Below are 18,483 nucleotides of genomic sequence, written 5' to 3'. Positions count from 1 at the left end.
ATAGGTTCTAGTTTGATCATATTCCTCCATACCTTCAGAATTTAACCAGATTGACACATTTGCAATTCTACATGCAGTTTAGTGGTACATCTACTTTTCCAAGGGCTGCACATAATATATAGTGCAATCCCAGGTCTTCCCCCCACCCCCTGATAAAGTCTGTACTTAAATCTTATGTTTTTAGTCTTGCTCTTTTGATATTCAAAGATATATTATTTTTTTAAAAAAAACCTTTTGAAGAACATTAATTTTACCCGTAGGTATATGTCCCATCCATGCTAAATTCATCATGGACCATTGATTAAGATTTTCCTCTTTATCTGAAACAACATTCTATTATTGATTTTAACCATCTTATCAAGATTTTCCATTATATGAATACCCAGATACTTAATTTTAGATGTTTTCAATGGGAAGTTACATTCTTTTTCTATCCTGTCCTTGGTTCTCTTTGCTATAGTACTACCCAGACATTCTGATTTTACTTGTAATAGAGCGGCTTCAGGAATGGAGAGTTTCTACCATCAGGGCTCTAGATTGGCTAATTCAGAATTTGTTATGGGTAGACCAGCTGTCTCAGCAATAAGAGAGACATTTGCAAGATTTGGAGTTCCCATACTTTGAATACCACTGAGTATTGCTTCTGGCAATTTAATTAAGTTAGAGGTCAGCAAGTGTAACATGCTAACTTTCTTGCCTCTGGCTGATCTTAAGACTTTGATTAATAAGCCTTCTGAAACAAAATGGAGACAACTAGAGTCAAGATGTGTGAGGCATATTTAAAAAATAACAGTGCAGCCGAGCTCCTCAGGAACAGTAGGGAAGCCATCAAAAATGACGTGCCCTATCTGTAACCCAGAGTGTTGCAGTCCATTCTATCACTGTAGCAATTTCTTCTTCATTTCCACCACATTCTGTTGCATGTCTACACTTAGCCTCTGCATGGAAAGAAATGCAGTGTCTAAAGCAGAAAGCCAGGTCCTAGGTGAACATTTTGATGCCTCCTTAACAGCAGGGGGTGGGCAACTTGTGACCCTCCAGCTTTTTGGCCTACAACTCCCAGTGTGCCTCCCTATGGGCTATGTTGGCTAGCGCAGTTGGGAGTTTAGACTAAAAAAATCTGGAGTGCCACAAATTGTCCGTCTCTGCTTTACAGGGAGGAAGTACTGTGACAGCTGGATTTGTCCCTTGTGTCCTCCTAATACAGAGGTTTAAAGAAAACCAGCCCAGCTGTAAGGTTGCATCTTGTTATTAACCTTGCAACCTTATTACCAATGAGATTGCATCCTATTACTATCTTAACCACCAATCACTGAAGCTAATCTTTCTTCTACCTGGATTTGTAGGTCCTCACACAAGCTATTTAGGTGTGTGGCTCCTGTTAGTTCCCACTGCATTCCACAGTGTGGAATGTACCTTGTGCAGGAAAGGTGCTTCTCTGTATTTGCATTGTTAATTGCATTGGTATTCTTGAGCTCTCACTACAAGTGAGCAAATAGCAAGTCCCTGTCGTTCATTTTCTCTGCGCTGTCATTACTCGAGTTCTCCTTTAATAGCTTTAGCCTTTTAAAAGCTTGACTTCAGACGAATGAGATTACTTTACTTATCGTCTATATCACTTTACAGGTAGGAACAGCAGCTGTCTACAGGTGGGGTCATTAGCTGGCCGGGCTCCTGGGACTTTAGCAGCAGCATAGCAAGCAGAAATCAGCAGATGAAATCAACTGGTCCTTGCATGAAAATTTAGTGATGGGAAAAAAAGTATCACTTGCAGATTTATGCCTATTATGTAGCTGTTAAAGGCACAGAGGTCAGAAAGAAAGAAAAAAGTTGACAACTCTGTATAATTTATTCCCACAATACCAAGTTAAAACATAAGCTGCCATTACTCACATTTTACAGCTAGAATAATGTGGCTAAGAGAAAGACATTTGCCCTTGGCCATCCTCTGAGTTTACGTCTGAGTTGGCAGTTGATCCTGAGTGACACTTCCCAGGTTCTGGTATAAAAACGTCACTAGCTGATAGGGTTTGCTCCACATTCCCATTAACTGGTTCTTCTGTCAAATTTAACACTGCATCTGTCTACGTGATAGAAGCCTCTTCTGTAGGGTTGCTATGTTGCAACCCAGAGATTCACACTGTAGATTTACAACTTTCCACTTAGGGAACTAAAACAACCTTTTCTTCCTATTCCTTCTCCAGTTTTGGCATCCATCCTTCATTCCTCTCCTTCCTGCTGTATTAAGTAGAACCCCAAGGCTGCTGCCCCACAGGCAGAAGGGGCAGGTGATAGGACTGGAATAGGAGAATCAACAACATCTGTATCTCCTGCTTAACTCACAGTTGTTAAAGTTACAATGTGAATCCTCACGTTGAAACCTGGTAACTCTAGTTTTCTGCCTAACCTTCTTCATAGGGCTCCATTTCATTTGGCAAACACTGAAAGGCCATCCACACACAGCACTGTGTTCATACATGTCCACAATCAACTTCTACCCTTGGCAACTTATTTGAATAAAATCATAAAACAATCCATTTGTAAGCACAAAGAAGACAATTGGATAATTACAAGCAGTCAACATGGATTACTTGAGGACAAATCACACCAAACCTGATTTCCTTCTTTGAGATCGCAACGAGTTTGGTTTGTCATTAAAATGCCGTGGTGTAATAAAAACTCCAGCAAAGCTTCTTAAAATTACAATTCTACGGCATAGAAAAATATGGACATGCTCCAACCACAGTTAAGCCCTTTTGCAGTAAGACTCTGAGCGTGTTTACTCTGAACAGCTTCATTGCATAAATGTGCTTAGAATCACAGCCATGGATAGGTTTTTGGTTGGCAAACCAGAAAAGCTTTTGTCTTAAGTTGTTCCACAGCTATAGTTGATGGTTTAGGAACATAGGGAACTGTTTTATACAGAGTCAGACCATTGGTCCCTCTGTCTTGGTGTTGTCTGAAAGCAACCCTCCAGGGTTTCAAGTAGGAGCCTTTCTCAGAACAACTTGGAGAGTTATTATTTATTTATTACATTTATATCCCACCTTTTTTCCTCTAAGGGAGCCAAGGCGGCATACATAATCCTCTTTCTCCCCATTTTATCCTCACAACAACCACCCTGTGACGTAGGTTGGGCTGAGTGTCTGTGACTGGCCCAAAGTCACCCAGTGGGTTTCCATGGCCGAGTGGGAATAGAACCCAGATCTCCCGATTCCCAGTCCAATGCTCTGGCCACTACACTACAGTAGCTTTCACTGGGGACCTTTTGATCCTGGGACCTTTTGAATGCAAAGCATGTGGCCTACTATTGAGCTGCGGTGTTTCTGCCAAAAGATTTACTGAGCGTGGAGTAGAGAGTGGATAAAATCCAATGTAAGTCTTATTTAGACTAGACTCAAGTCACATTCAATTCAAATTGTCTACTCTAAGTAGGACTTAGGTTGAATTTCACCCAGGAAAAGGCAAGCCGAGCACATAGGATGCTGCCTTATACCAGGTTAGACCATACATCTATTTAGTTCATCATAGTTGCTCACACACTAGTGACTGCTCTTCAGGATTTCAAACAAGGGTAATTCCCAACCCTACTTGGAGATGCCAGGGATTGAACCTGATACTTTTTGCATGCAAGGCATGTGCTCTACCACTCAGATCCAGCCCTTTTCCTGCCTAGCAACTTCCTCAGTCCCACCAGCCAGCCTCTGCTTGCTGCAAAGCAAGACAAATGACCTGCTTTCTCCAGGAAGCAGAAGGGGACAGAGTCAGGAGAGGAGCTGTGTGAGAGAAGCCAACTCCTTTGCAGCTGTAGGGTTTTTTAAAAAAAGAGACAGGGAGGTTATTCCATCACAATATGCCAGCTCTAATGTTAAGTCCTATTGATATCAATGGGAGTTAAGCTTAAGCATCTCCCAAATCCAATGTTTTCCCCACTCTACTTCACTGGTTCTTTGTACTTTGGAGATTGTACAATTGCTTTGGCAGATATCTTTGGCCTCCTAGGTCATAAAGTATATTGCTGTCAAGTATGTTGATGCCACAAAAGCTCCTGAAAGCAGCAATACATCATATCGGAACAAGCCTAAACAGAAGATTGTGGTAGTATGTGTGGGATATGGCAAACATCTAGGGAAACCTGCTGTTTCACTCCTGAAATGTATAGTCCTGTGCCTTTCTACTTTCCTAGTGGGCAGGAAATTTCAGAGGCAGATTCTTCAAGGCCTCTCCTTGGGAGGAGATAGTAGTACAGGAGGTTATATTTGCTTCTTTACATATATACCAATTGAGTGGGAGGAAAGTGGGGAGGCAGCAAGTATTCATATTTTGGGGAGACTGACAGTGTTCATATTAAAAGTACTTTAAAGTATTTAAAGTACAAAAAAGTGTGTCAATAGTTAGCAGCAACCAGCCTTCAGCATCTTTTGATCTTCTAGCCATCAGTATTATTGGAGAACCATAATACTTTATGCTTTATCGCACACTCTTGGCAGACATTCCAACTTCACACTGGATCTGGGCACATAGATGTCACACAAACACAGCATGCAATCTCACACTCCATATGTCCTTTGTGCGGTGCACATTAGGAAGTTCTTGTAAGGTGCAATCCTATGCGTGTTCAGACAGAAAAAGTCCTACAATTCCCAGCATTCCCCAGTCAGATGGGGAATGCTTGGAGTTGTAGGACTTTTTCTTATCTAAACATACATAGGATTGCATCTTTCATTATACAATATACAGTCTGTTTATTCACATTCGTTTTCATGCAATGTGCGGATGTGTGCAAGATTGTCCAATTGCACAAATGCATAATATCAGCACACCCATTTTTACACCACACGTGTGCAGTGTATGTGCATAATAACATATTTTTCATCCTAACTGCAGCCTCTGTCCAAATCGTATTGCTCCTTGGTGCGCAGTGGTCCCAGAGAAACTGCCCTATATATGATGGAAAGCAAACCTTCCGTGTTGCACAAAGGATATTATTGCAAGTTGAGGCTATTCAAGTCCTCGACACCAAATCGCACAGGGTTGCCTATTTGGAATGTTCTCTGTCTCCGTCCACATGCCTGTACACGTGTTGCCCTCCCTACCTGAAATTCCTCTCGTTTGTTCTACTGTAAGCTTCAAAACAAAAATATGCCTCCTCCTGCCAAGTCTCTTGGCCATGAGTCTAGTCCTTCCCTAGTGCCATCTGCTCTGAATCTGTCTCTTCCGAGGCTTGCAACGTACTCTCTTAGCACTGACACCTGCAAGGAGCCGTCTGCTCAATCAAGGCATTGTGTGGGATGACACCCGCTCTTCAGATGGTTCTCTGGATTCAGAAATAATTAATTAGGTGTTGAAGAGGGAGAGATACAAGGAGAGAACTGATAACTCCAGAGTCACTAGCTGGAGTCAGTATTGTTGCAAAGAGGGACTGTCTACTGATTGTTGGTGTGGGTTAGAGCAACAAAGCTTTAGAGGTGATGGATGAACTCAAGAGAGGGCAAAGGCTCAGACAGGGCTCATTTCTATGGGCAAAGATAGCTCTAGCTTCCCAGAATACACCAGCCAATTGAATGGGTCAAATTACTGTCTCAATGCAGCAGGAAAGAGAGCACAGGAAGTCCCTGAGTTAGATAAGTCTATTTCAGTTCCTAGTTGGGATTGTGGGTAGATTGACCCAAATCCAGGATGGGAATTTTCCAACCTAGTTTAAATCTAACATTTGGGGAAGGCAGGGGATACTAGAACCTAGGGTCATCCCATGAAGCTGATTGGTGGGAGATTCAGAACAGATAAAAGGAAGGACTTCTTCACACGGCACATAGTTAAACAATGGAATCCGCTATGTGCCCAAGATGTAGTGATAACCACCCATTGGGATGGCTTTAAAAGGTGGTTAGACAAATTCTTGAAGGAGAAAGCTTTCAGTGGCTACTAGTCCTGACATCTATATGCTACCCAGTATCAGAGGCAATATGCCTATGTGCACCAGTTGGTGGGGAACATGGGCAGAAGGCTGCTGTGGGTTTCCCTGTGGGCAGCAGGTACAGAATGTTGGACTAGATGGACCCTTGGTCCATCTGATCCGGCATGGCTCTTCTGATGTTCTTAATTTACGACAAGATATATCAGTCAATTCAACTAAGCCAAAACCAACAATTCATTAAACAATAGAGTTCCAGGACTGGTGGAGCCAAAAGATGCTGGTCTCTGAGCAGAGCCAATGGAGTGGCTCTGCTTCCCTTCACTCTTTCTGTTGTACCTTGATGGAAGGGATACTGCCATTCTGATTTCTCTCAGGCTGGGTGTTAGTTGCTGCAAACCTAGCTTTTTTTAACATTCTCCTTATTCACCTTTACATCTTTTGTCTGATCCAACCATAGGAGCCGAACCGGTCGGATCATGGAGTTGTTATCCACCCCGCGCAGCATTGAGATCAATAATATCACCTGCGATTCATTCCGGATCTCTTGGGCCATGGATGTTGGAGACCTGGACAGAGTCACTCACTACTTCATTGACTTGAACAAGAAGGAGAATAAGAACTCCAATAAGTTCAAACATCGGGTGAGCCCCTTTAAGGGTACACAATGGCATGCAGGGTGGGTGGATCAGGAGATGCTGTTGTAGCCTTCCCATACCTGGCACCCTCCAAATGTGTTGGACTGCAATTCCCATCAACCCCAGCCACGATACCACTGCTGTTTCTATATTTTCAAACCCATGAATGTATCAGGCAACAACTAGATGTCTTTCCTGGCCTTCCCCAACCATTGACTATGCTGATTGGGAATGATGGGAGATGTAGTCCAACACATCTGGAGGGTGCCAGGTTAAAGATGGTTACTCTTAGGCATTCCTATACCAAAGAATTAAACTGGTTTAATAGTCATTCCTTTTCCCTTGAGAAAGAAATTTTAGCATCTTCGCCAAACTACAACACCCAGGATTCTTTAAGGGGAAACCTTGAAAATGAAATTGATAGATTTACAGTGTAAATAATATTCCCTATGTAGAAAACTACTAGTGACCAAACCATAGAAAATAGTAGGAGTAAGACACAGAGTCAGAATGCTCTTGCTGTAAGACCTTGTTCTGCCTAAACATGCATATTACCCTTAGTCCATATTACCTATAGTCTGGACCAGACTATAAAGTAGCCTTCCCCAGATGTGTTGTGTTACAACTCCATTATCCCCAGCCAGCATGGCCAATGGGTTCCTCCTATTATAAAACAGCATAAAGGGTAAATAGCTATAAAAGCAGTTTCCAAACTTGTCTCCCCTGCAACAAGAAATCAGTTTGGGAAAGGAATGTTTAAACAGTGTCTTTCTTAGAGACAGGAGAGTCGTGAAATGAATTACTCACATCTTTCTCTCTTGAAATGGAGTCACTAATTTGGATGCTGTTTAACAGGGTTGGTTACTATGGCAATGCTATTTAATGTTTAACATTATTTTTTTTCGCTCTCTCCTTGGTTTTCTTCCCTTCGTGGGGTTTTTTTTTTTTTTGCCTGTCTCCTGACTCTTCAGCATTTGACATTGCCATAGAAACGGCACTGCAGTGCAGTGCAGCTTCTGCGGCCTGTTGAGGTGACAATGTTCTCTCTTAAAAACAAAAGATTTTTTTCCAAGCACACTCATTGCTTTTTTGTCCAGTTCTGGCCACTTCAAAATAGTATCGTTTTTGCCGCAGTTTAGCTCTAGTGCTTTCTGAGGCGATCAACCTATGTCACCTCAGACAACCAAAGAATGCTCACATGACTAAGGCCTTGTCTACACCAGCTGTTTTTTCCTGAATAATATCGCAGCCGTCCCTACTGGGCCACATGATGTTCACCTACTCCAGCGGTGATCTCGGGTTGACCACTCAGTTATTCAGGAATGACTGCTTTTGTCACTTTTTTTCGGCTCTCTCGCTATGATCCCAAAGTCTGCAGCTGGTGTGCCCCCCCCCTTCACGAAGCTGTTGCTCTTCAGAGCTAGCTCCTAGCACAGCAAACAGCCAATCCACTGTGAGGGGTATGTGCATGGCCATCAGCGTGTTTCATCACCAAGTGCTTATTTATTTATTTATTTTTACACAAACATAGCGCATCTGGAGCGCATCTTCAACACAGTACCTATCCCCCCCCGTGTTGCTGTGTATCTGCGCTGGTGCACATCTCAGAGGAGTTATTAAAAAAATAATTCCGTGCCTTGTACTCATCTGTCCAGTCCTGCCCACTTTGCCCGGTATCCATTAGGAACTGCTGTCACAGGGCACACGTCCTCCTGCAATGGCTCCCCTTTACTTGCAGGAAACCTCCCTCACATGTGTCCTGTGAGGGACGATCCCAGAAGCTGGAAACCTCACAATTATCCATCCTCCATTGCGAAAGGGCTGTAGTTGTAGATTAGCCCAAGATGCTGCTCCATATTAATATATAAAAGACTAACATGTCTGAGAGAAAACTTGACTGGGCAGAGATTTATTTTATTTCTTTGGTATGGGCGCACATTCTCTCATGTGAGTCCTCACATACAATTTGCCACCTCAGCGTGAATTCATTTTACCCAGTATAAATCTTGGGAAGGGAGTGGAGAGGCGAGAGGGTAAAACCCTTTAGATAAGGGAGACCGTTTTGAAACCTGAGTTTCAGAACTGTAAGCAGCATCCCATCAGTCATTTTAAAACTTAAACAAAATTGAATGATGGGGGGAGGCACAGCAGGAAAGACCGTGCGAGTAAAATGCTGCTATATTTTACAGGAACATACTATTTTACTCATCAATAATTACTGATAGCAATGAATATTGCAGTGTTCCACAGTAACGAAGTACTGTTTTAATGAGTACTATCCTTCTTTCTACTTTTAATTTCTGTAGTGCTCTCCATCTGTGAGCGCTGTAAGTAAAAAGCCTGCCAACCGATGTCAAATGAAAATAGGTGCACTCTTTTTATGTCGCGTGGGATAGCCACTTTTCTCAGCACTGTGAACAAGCTATTGATGCAGAAGCTGTGATATTGTCGTACGCATAAGATTTTGGAAACCTTTAAAAAAAAACCTCAACCAAAATGTACTTTGACACCATCTAATAAACAATCACACTCTTCCAAAATCACACTTGAGGTGATGGGGCAGTGAGGGCACAGTCATTCCCCACAAATCCAAAATGTATCAGTGAGGGTTCTCTGTCAGGGGCATTTAATTCACCCAAGTCTTTGCTAAAGGATCTTATCCTTCGCTGAATTTCACACCTGCCACACAGTTTAAGAACTACTTCTGTAATCTTTGGTTCAGATAAAGATGTTTCCTTCATGGGCACTAATGGCTAGCTGCTAGAAGACATTGTTTTTGATGGCTTGTAGCTACAAGGTACTGAGCACCTACCATCCAGGGCTTGGGCTGAGACTAGTGTTAGTGTTCTGCCTTTGTGTGAGTGAAGAGCAGTTTGGTAATTAAATCGTAGCCAGCACTGAAGACAGAAAAGTGAGTTATTGAAGCTGGTTGCAGAGTCACGGGGAGTTTCCAATGGGATGCTGTTTGCTTTTGAGGACCACATCCAACTTTAAAGACGAGTAAAGAGCACTGTGGTGCTTGCCTGTTTTCCTATGCTTCACTTGTGTATTTGGAAATAAACAGCTATTTTTAAAAAGCCATCAGCCATTAGTCTCTCTCCTCACAAGAAAACTAAACCTGTAAATGTCTCCCCTCCCCCATCAAATAAACATAAAATCTTCAGAAGGTAAGGATACTTAAAATTATATATTACAGATCCTTAGCCCCATGTCACTGAGCTACAGTTCTCAGAGTGCCCTGGAGAACGGAAATGACTATCAACTTTGCATGCTTCCAGGCATGGTCTTTTATCCTACGATCGCCCTGCCATAAAAATTTAGGGTGGGGGCAGGCAAAATTGTTTTCTACTTGTAATGCTCCCATGTTTTTCCACCGCTTCTCCCATCTTTCTTTCTACAAAAGAAAATCAGTTAAGGAGGCAAAGACAAAAAAGCCGCACAGTGTCTTTTGCTTGGTAGTAGGATGAACCATCTCTCTAGAAGTACCTTCTATAGTATAGATCAGGCATGAGCAGAAGACAAATCAGAATTCACTGGATGATTTTCAGCAACTTAGCCAGTATTTCGAAGTCTGTATTGTTTAACAGTAGCCACAACAAAAGACTTTCTTCCTTCCCTTCTAAATTAGGCTGTTATAATTCCTAATCTATGGGTCCCCAACCTTTTTGGACCTGTGGGCAGATTTGGGAATTTGAGAAAATGGCTCCCGTGGAGGATGTGGCTAGTCCCATAAAGGCTACTCTGGGGGTCTGGCTAGTCAAGATATGGAGCAGAGGTGGGGGGAAGAGAAATAACTAGGCTAGAGCCTGGAAGGGAGGGGGAAATGGAAAGAGTTGCCTCCTGGCCCACCCAGTCTTCTTCTGTCCTCAGGGACCTTTCCCCTTTGTTCAATCTTACTCCACTCCTCTCTATTTCTCTCCCTTCCTAACCCCAATAGCCCTGCTCTTTCTCTCCCACTCACAACTTTATCTTGCTGTTTCTCTCCACTTCCAGCCTTGTTATTTCTACCCCACCTCAAACTCTTTACCTTGCTTTCTCTTCCTGCCCGATGGAACAGTGGCAGGTTCAGGAACGAGAACCTGGCGCCCTAATGCTTTTCAAATTATTATTTTTATAAAAGGGACAGGGAATGAAGAGCTGTGAGGGCACCATTAGAGGTGCCTGTGGATGCTGCGTTGGGGACCCCTGTCCCAATAATTTATTTATTTATTTATTTATTTATTTATTTATTATAAGACCCGCATACTGCTGTGTAGTAAGGCAGATGTAGATTTGTACTAGAATATGGAGATCGTCCCAGTGTATGGATAGGTAACTAGCTCCGCCTCAGGTAACTGAGCTACCATTTTGCATTTGGTCCCACCCATCTGCTAGCCATTATTTTTGCAGCAGGTTCCTATTGGTGGATCTCACCATTCTGGTAATGAAACCAAACATACCAAAGTTGATCCCAGAAGTCTACATGGGTGCCAGCGGAGTGACTGTTATTTTGTGTTGACGATACTCATTATAATCAGATCTGGATGAACAATAGATGATACTGGAGCAATGGCTCAGAGTCTCATGTGTTCCCCATCAGTTTTGAGAAGCCCACCCACTCATCTGTTCTGTAAAACAGAACGCTGTTCTGTAAAAAGAGTGCAAGTTAAATGGAGCTACTGCTGCCAGCATGCCAACGATTTAAATGAAATAACCACACAATGCACTTTGATGCTTGTTAGGATTATTCGCTCAGGTCTAATGCACTGTAAATGAAACCATTGAGACTGTGAAGGAGGGTTAAAAGCTTGTGCACAAGCAGCACAGATCAGGGCAGAGGAGAAGGCAGGAAGAGTTTTCAACTGGAGTGTGAATTCCACTGTGGATTTTCTCCACCTGGGATCCCTATCTGACCATGCACTTTTCCTCTGGCTGCCAATCTGGTGGTTTTCTGGATTTTGCATATATCTCCATAGGTTTTGTTAAAATATGCTGGCATTTGGGAGTATTTTGGCCCTGCCCCCTTCTGCCTTTAGCCTCACCCACCACTGGAATGTGGCCCCTGAGAGATTCTCAGGAAGTGAATTTGGCCCTCAGTCTGAAAGAGGTCTCTCCACAGCTTATAGCTAGGCAAGCGATGCATAAGCTCAGTGCTTGCCTAGCAAACCAATCCAGGGCCCCAAATCAAGTCAGATGACTGACATGGGCCAAATCTACACCAAGCAGGATATGACACACTTTGAAAAAGGTTTGAAAAATGCATACGGAGTATGTCCTGGGTCCCAACACTTGTCACTACTATTATAAAATGTTTTAAAGCAGTAGTGTAGATCCTGTTTGACTCTTTTCTTTGAGCAGGATGTCCCTACCAAACTGGTAGCCAAGGCGGTTGCATTGCCCATGACTGTGAGGGGTCACTGGTTTCTGAGTCCCAGGACGGAGTACAGTGTGGCAGTACAGACAGCAGTGAAGCAGAGCGATGGGGAGTACCTCGTGTCTGGATGGAGCGAGACTGTCGAATTCTGCACCGGGGGTGAGTGTCCTTGAGCAGAGGCAGCCTACTGTGAGGCACGTTGAAGGCTAACTCTTGTTGAAGATTTTGTGCACCATTAAGTACATCCATATGGGGGGCAACACCAGTCTAGTCCATGGGAGTGGAACACAATCCACTCAGAAGTTCTCTGTTGAAGAACCTGTAGAAGTACCCTTCAAGAATATGAAGTATCTGCCTTTTTACTGGTGAAGATATAAGGAAAAGAGTGCAGGCATGATTCTGCTGCATTTGTTCACTAAGAAAGAAACTTGCTTCACCTTCCAGTGATTAGTCTGAGAAGTGCAAAGGTTTTGGGATAACTCAGCCTTTTTCCAACCTGGCACCCTCCAGATGTGCTGGACTACAGCTGGGCATGATGGGAGCTGTTGTCCAACACATCTGAAGAGCGTTGGGTTGGGGACAACTGGTTTCACTGAAAAAGCACCAGGCCCGTATTTCAGAATTAAAATTAAAATGTATTCATTTAAATAAATACAATTAAAATTTATTTTATGAATATTTAATTCAAATAACTGTAAATGTTTTAGGGTGCTTTCAGACAAGGCATTTAATGCCTCCTTCACAGAATTTTACAAGGGTTCCAGCTAGATGCTGCTGTCTTCAATTGATAACCTTCCTGCGTTTTCCTACCTACTGCTGCTTTCGTCTTTTTTCTTACCAGAGAAAAAACCCATTAAGGAGGAAAAGATAGAATAGCTGCACAATGCACTCTGGATCTTTTTTGGGGTGTTCATTTTCCCCATTTACCTAAAAACCAGTGGCTTGTCCAAAAGCGCTTGTGCAATTGACTTCAAAAACCCAACCAACATATAAAAGAAAGAGAATAACACAACAGTGTGTGATGGTTGTACGTTTTTAAGTTAAGAAGCGAGGGAGATGAAAACCACTTGTTTGGGCTGGCTAAAAGGCAGGGCCTGGGCTGATGGGAATTGGAACAAGCTGAGGGGTGCTGAAAGGTAGTAAATCCAGATTTCACGATGGAGCAAGAGTTGCTGAGTAGGAGGCAAAGGGTGTGCCATGCCAGCACGCCCAGAGCGGGAGGTGACAGGGAGGGAGAACTGGCTGGAGGCAAAGAGGGGAAGATATGCAAGCCAGGTGCAGCGAGAAGAAGGTGGTGTATCCAAAGGGGTGGGGGAGCGAGATTGGATGTGTGGTACACAATCAGTGATGGGAGAGCTACACTCTAAAACACCCGTACCACTTAATGCCCCATGCAGACTATGCAAAGGAGCATTTGGCCCAGCTGCAGGAGAAAGCTGAACTCATTGCAGGGAGGATGCTTCGCTTCTCTGTCTTCTATCGGAACCACACCAAGGAATATTTCCAGCATGCCAGGTAAGGGCCTTCCCACCTCCCAAACAGCCATGATCACAAGTGAGTGGGGAGTGCCAAAATCAACTGCAGACAAATGCCTTTCTACCCACAATTGCCATGTCCCATTGTCACAAATGCTGCTGATTCAAACACCTCCCTTCCCTCTTAACAACTGCAGTTTAAGGCAGTGATGGGGAGGAAGATGACATCATGCAAAGAGCTAGATTCAGCCCAGGGACATCCAGTTGCTAACCCTCTACTCTAAGGTTTTCCTCAGCACAATACTCTTCCAGTCGGGTGGTAAAGCTCATAGAGGGGTAGTATAACCCTCAGAAAGGATGGGGAGGTCGAGTTGTAGCCTCCTTCACCTTTACTATCCCTGTCTTTTCTTTAAAGTGAAACTTGCTGCAGACCCTCCACCAGAGATGAGAATACAGGGCAGGTATCTGTATTCCCAATAATCCCTGCTTTGTTCAAAAGCCACCCATTCATCACATCACATTTTTATCTCACCCTTCCTCCAAGGAACTCAGAGTAGCATACATGATTTCCCCCCTGCGCAGCCTCCATCCTATCTTCACAACAACCTTATGAGGTAGGTTAGGCTGACAAAGTAATTGGCTTAAAGTCAGTGTTCAGAGCTTCATTGGATATGAACCCAGACCCCTCTGATCCTAGTTTAAGACTCTAACCACTATACCACTCTGTCTCTCAACACATTTTTTAAATTACATTTTAATCCTGCCTTTCCTCCGAAGAGTTCAGGGTGTGATACATAATTCTTCCCGCCTGCTTCCATTTTATCCTCACAACCACCCGCTGAAATACGTTAGGGTGAGAGATAGTGACTGACCCAAGGTCACCCATCGAGCTTCATGGTTGAGGGAGGATTTGAACTCAGATCTCCCAACTCTTTAACCACTTACACCATGCTGGCTCCTCTTCCTCAGCTGGGCAAGGCATTCAGAAGTACTAAGGGGCGGGGAGTCATAGGTAGATTCATCTGCTCCAGAATATTGGTCAACTGCTCCTGCCTTCCTTGGATCACTTGCTGTCATTGGGGGACATAGCGGTGAAGGTGGAATGACCCTACGTCGTCCCTATCTCGGGCTCAGTAGTCTTGTATCTAACTGCCTGTGTCTCCCTTCTGCCTAGAATGAACGGTGGGAACTTCATGAAACCGTACCTGAAGGACAACAGTGGCAGCCACGGCTCACCCACCAGTGGTATGCTGCACGGCATCTTTTTCAGCTGTAATACTGAGTTCAACACAGGGCAGCCTCCGCAGGACTCCCCGTATGGCCGCTACCGCTTCCAGATCCCTGCCCAGCGCCTCTTCAGCCCCAACACCAATCTCTACTTTGCGGACCTCTACTGCATGTACACCGCCTATCACTACGTCATCCTGGTGCTTGCACCCAAAGGCTCTCCGGGAGACCACTTCTGCCAAGAGCGCTTGCCCCAGTTGGACATTTCCTGCAACAAGTTCCTGACCTGCTGCGTGGAGGATGGCGAGCTCGTCTACCGTCATGCCCAGGACGTCATCCTGGAAATCATCTACACTGAGCCAGTTGACCTCAGCTTAGGAGTGCTGGGGGAGATCAGCGGCCATCAGCTCATGAGCCTCTCAACTGCTGATGCCAAGAAGGATCCCAGTTGCAAGACGTGCAACATCAGCGTGGGGCGCTAGAGACTGGATTGGAGTGGGGGTGGGAAGGGAGATGGCGAGAAACATGAATGTGAGAGGTCTCTGTGGAGTGAAGGCTCTTGGCAATAGATATGGCCATTTGAGAACTGGGTCCTAGTTGGGGCCAAAGGGAATGCTGGAGGAGCAGGCCCTTCACTGCATCCTACCAAACCTGCATCCATCCATCCATCTCCCTTTCTCTCTCTCTCATGTATCCTTAGCCAATGTAAATAAGAACCTGAACAGGGAGAGATAGATCCGGGCAGCTTGGCAGGGCCTACTCTTCTAGCAAGATCAATAGGCACTTGCCCATGTATTGGAGTGTGAAAGGGTCAGCCCTAGATTTCCTGGGCTCTCTCTATAGGAAGTAATGCCATTTGTTTTCTATTCCCTCACTCTATTCAAACTCAAATGGACATTTCATTTTGCGCACACCGCAAATCGTCTGGCCAGTGTGATAACGCAATCCAGCTTCCTAAACAGGGCATCCTAACTGGAACGTTATCTGCTTCTGCCCTCCTTCTTCCTTTGGCCCCTTCCTTTATGCCAGGGGTGCAGAACCTCAGGCCCAGGGCCCAAATCTGGCCCTTCTAGGGCTCCCCAGTGGGCCACACCCTTTCTTCCCCAACCCCATTCCTTTCTACCAACCACTGATTGTTGGTTTCCCCAGCTTTTGTGAAATTTCCCCCCTTGTTCTAAAAGGTTTCAATGCCTCTCCTAAATTACTGACAGTAAGAGTGTTAAGCTAAAATATGCCAGTGTATTAGCTAGTTTGGCCCCACCGCTTTTGCCTTTGGCCCTGCCCACCACTGGACTCCGCCCACCACGCAGCCCCTGGGAGCTTCTCCGAAATGGAATTTGGCTCCAAAATGGAATTTAGACTGGCTTTACGCTGCCCCAATTCTCCCCGAGGGCTCTCTGCACCTTCCAAGGCCCCGTGTCATCTTCATCTACAGCAGCGGTTCTCAACCTATGGGTCGCGACCCCTTTGGGGTCGCCTAAGACCATCGGAAAACACATAATTACATATTGTTTTTGTGATTAATCACTATGCTTTAATTATGTTCAATTTGTAACAATGAAAATACATCCTGCATATCAGATATTTACAGTACGATTCATAACAGTAGCAAAATTACAGTTATGAAGTAGCAACGAAAATAATTTTATGGTTGGAGGTCACCACAACATGAGGAACTGTATTAAAGGGTTGCGGCATTAGGAAGGTTGAGAACCACTGATCTATAGCATTCTTTGCTCACTTGGGTATGGGGTGGTGGTGGAGGAGAAGAATCCCCTCTCCTCCCAGAAGCTTAGCTGGTACCACCTCAACCAGCTTTCATGAACAGCTTTGTGGTCTGCATATGGTGGGAAAACATCTTCAAGGGGATGGCCTTGGATGGCATCATTGTCTGGAACCTTTGGCAAGAAAGGACCAAGAAAAGAGATCACACGTGGAGATTCTTTCCCCCTTCCCTTGCTCAGGGTGTGACAACCTGTTTCTTCACATCCTTTATTTATTTTGATGAAATAAAAGGGGGGAGGGACAGGTCCCAACAGGTCTGTTGGCAGGCTAGCGGAAGACTGGAATGTTGGTGGGTGGTTCCTCTACAGATGTACCCAGCCCGTCTCCCCAGTCTGTCTTGCCTTGCCTGGTAGCACTACATATCTGGGCTGGCATCCAGTTTGCCCACATTGGCCTAGGTTGCCTATCCTCACGAGACCGTCTTCTGTGGGGGAAGAGATTCTCTCTTCATCCCTGCTGGAATACGGAGAATGGAGACATACATGCAATTGATACAGCTCGCCCCCAGAACGTCTTATATTCTTTTCTTTTTTTAGCCAAGAGCAGCCTCAGAGACTGTGATGTCAAGGAGAGAAAAGGCGTAATAGCAGGAAGGGGGTACTTAATCCTTCCCCCCTTTCTTTTCTCCCCATGGCTGGAGTGCAAAGGCATAAACTGCCCAGAGAGCTTTGGCTATGGGGCGGTATATAAATGAAATAAATAAATAAATAAAATAAGCACTCCTCCCTCCATCCCAATATTTCCTTTATTCCCAACTGTAGACTCCAAAGCTGCTTTTAGCAGCTGGGAAACTCTTGGAAACACCAGCCATGTAATGGCCACCTTTGCTCCAAGGGATAGTGACTTGACCGCGGCCGTGCAACAAGTCAGTGGCAGAGGGAGGATTTGAACGTAGGCCTCTTGGATCACAGACCAAATGTGCACGCTGTCTGCCTGAAGGCAATCTGTGGCCAAATAACTGCTGAGCCTGCAGCAGCTACGAAGAGTCTAGGAGGGATGGGAAAAAAGGAAGCTCAGCTTGGCCTGAAAGGAGTTAGCAATTCATATGCAGCCACTCCCCAGCTCCGTTCAGTCTCAACCTGCCCATTACTTCACTCAGCCATTAGGAACTTGCTCTGCTGAGACAAGCTAGACCTGCTCTTGGCAGCTGCTAACCCCCCCCCTGCCCCCCTCTCCTCTGTGCTCCAGGCTTGGCTTCCTCCTTCATTATAAGTAGTTTTTATTTGTTTGGGTTTTCTCGTGCTGTGTGTGAGTATTTCACCTAACAAGAGGCAGTGCCTGCACACAGCATCATTTTTACACGGGGCAAGATGAGGTAAAGGGCTTTCAGTGTCCACCAAGCAGCAAAACCAAGGGGTTTATCGTAGTTGGCGGGCAGTGTTTGACTCAGTGTGTCCAAACTCTCTGTGTCCTGCTCTGCCATATGTGTACTTTGCCATTCTGGGTGGTTTTCAGACTGTGGCCCTAGGAAGCATGGGAATCCTTGGCCAAAAAAAATCCACAATGGTGAACAAGTTCCTCTGAAAAGCAGTTTGGCCACAACGGCTCATGTTCCCCAGCAATGCCTGTCTGTAGGGGAGTGCGGAGTGCATTCATTTAGGCAACAGTGGCCATATCCAACAGACATGGCCAGGGCTCTAGACTCCAGCTCCCAAATCCTCTGTAGTGCATAGAGATTCCGTAGCAAAAATGCAGTTGTTGCCTCTGCAGACGAAACTATTTGGAAAGGATTCCCAGGTGCTAGAAAGTCATGGTGAACTTCTCAGAGATCCTGAGAAGAGAGAGTCAATGACTTGCCCAAGAGTCATGGGGGAGCAGAAACTTGAATATGGATCTCCCATGTCCAACTCCACCTCTCTATCCACTGTCCCATATTAACCACCAACTTCCTACAGTTGGCTGGCTAGCTTTTGGAATGGAGCACACACTTCCATCACTGAATCCAAATAATTTCAGAAGCAAGATTTCGTTCTGGAGTTGGGCCAGGACAGGATGTATCTGGAAAAAGGGGTGTTCACTGTGTTCTTGATATTCCCACATAAGAAACAATCCTTAAAATAAGGAATATCCAGAAAACATCTTTGGGATCTG

The 18,483-nt window shown here is 44.7% G+C and overlaps 1 protein-coding gene across 1 annotated transcript in view; it reads left to right on the top strand.

Annotated features, from left to right (window-relative positions):
* The window catches only part of PHYHIP (phytanoyl-CoA 2-hydroxylase interacting protein), a 40,260-nt gene extending 24,591 nt beyond the window's left edge, over window positions 1–15,669 (top strand). The window contains exons 2-5 of the mRNA XM_063139461.1: window positions 6,375–6,558; window positions 11,890–12,064; window positions 13,303–13,420; window positions 14,555–15,669. Coding sequence (XP_062995531.1) covers window positions 6,394–6,558; window positions 11,890–12,064; window positions 13,303–13,420; window positions 14,555–15,089 — 993 coding nt within the window. The 5' untranslated portion in view covers window positions 6,375–6,393 and the 3' untranslated portion in view covers window positions 15,090–15,669. The remainder of the gene's footprint in view (window positions 1–6,374; window positions 6,559–11,889; window positions 12,065–13,302; window positions 13,421–14,554) is intronic.
* Window positions 15,670–18,483: the final 2,814 nt, after the last annotated feature.

The sequence above is a fragment of the Elgaria multicarinata genome, chromosome 12, assembly GCF_023053635.1.
Source record: "Elgaria multicarinata webbii isolate HBS135686 ecotype San Diego chromosome 12, rElgMul1.1.pri, whole genome shotgun sequence".
NCBI lineage: Eukaryota > Metazoa > Chordata > Lepidosauria > Squamata > Anguidae > Elgaria > Elgaria multicarinata.
This window is presented reverse-complemented; position numbering and strand designations above follow the sequence as displayed.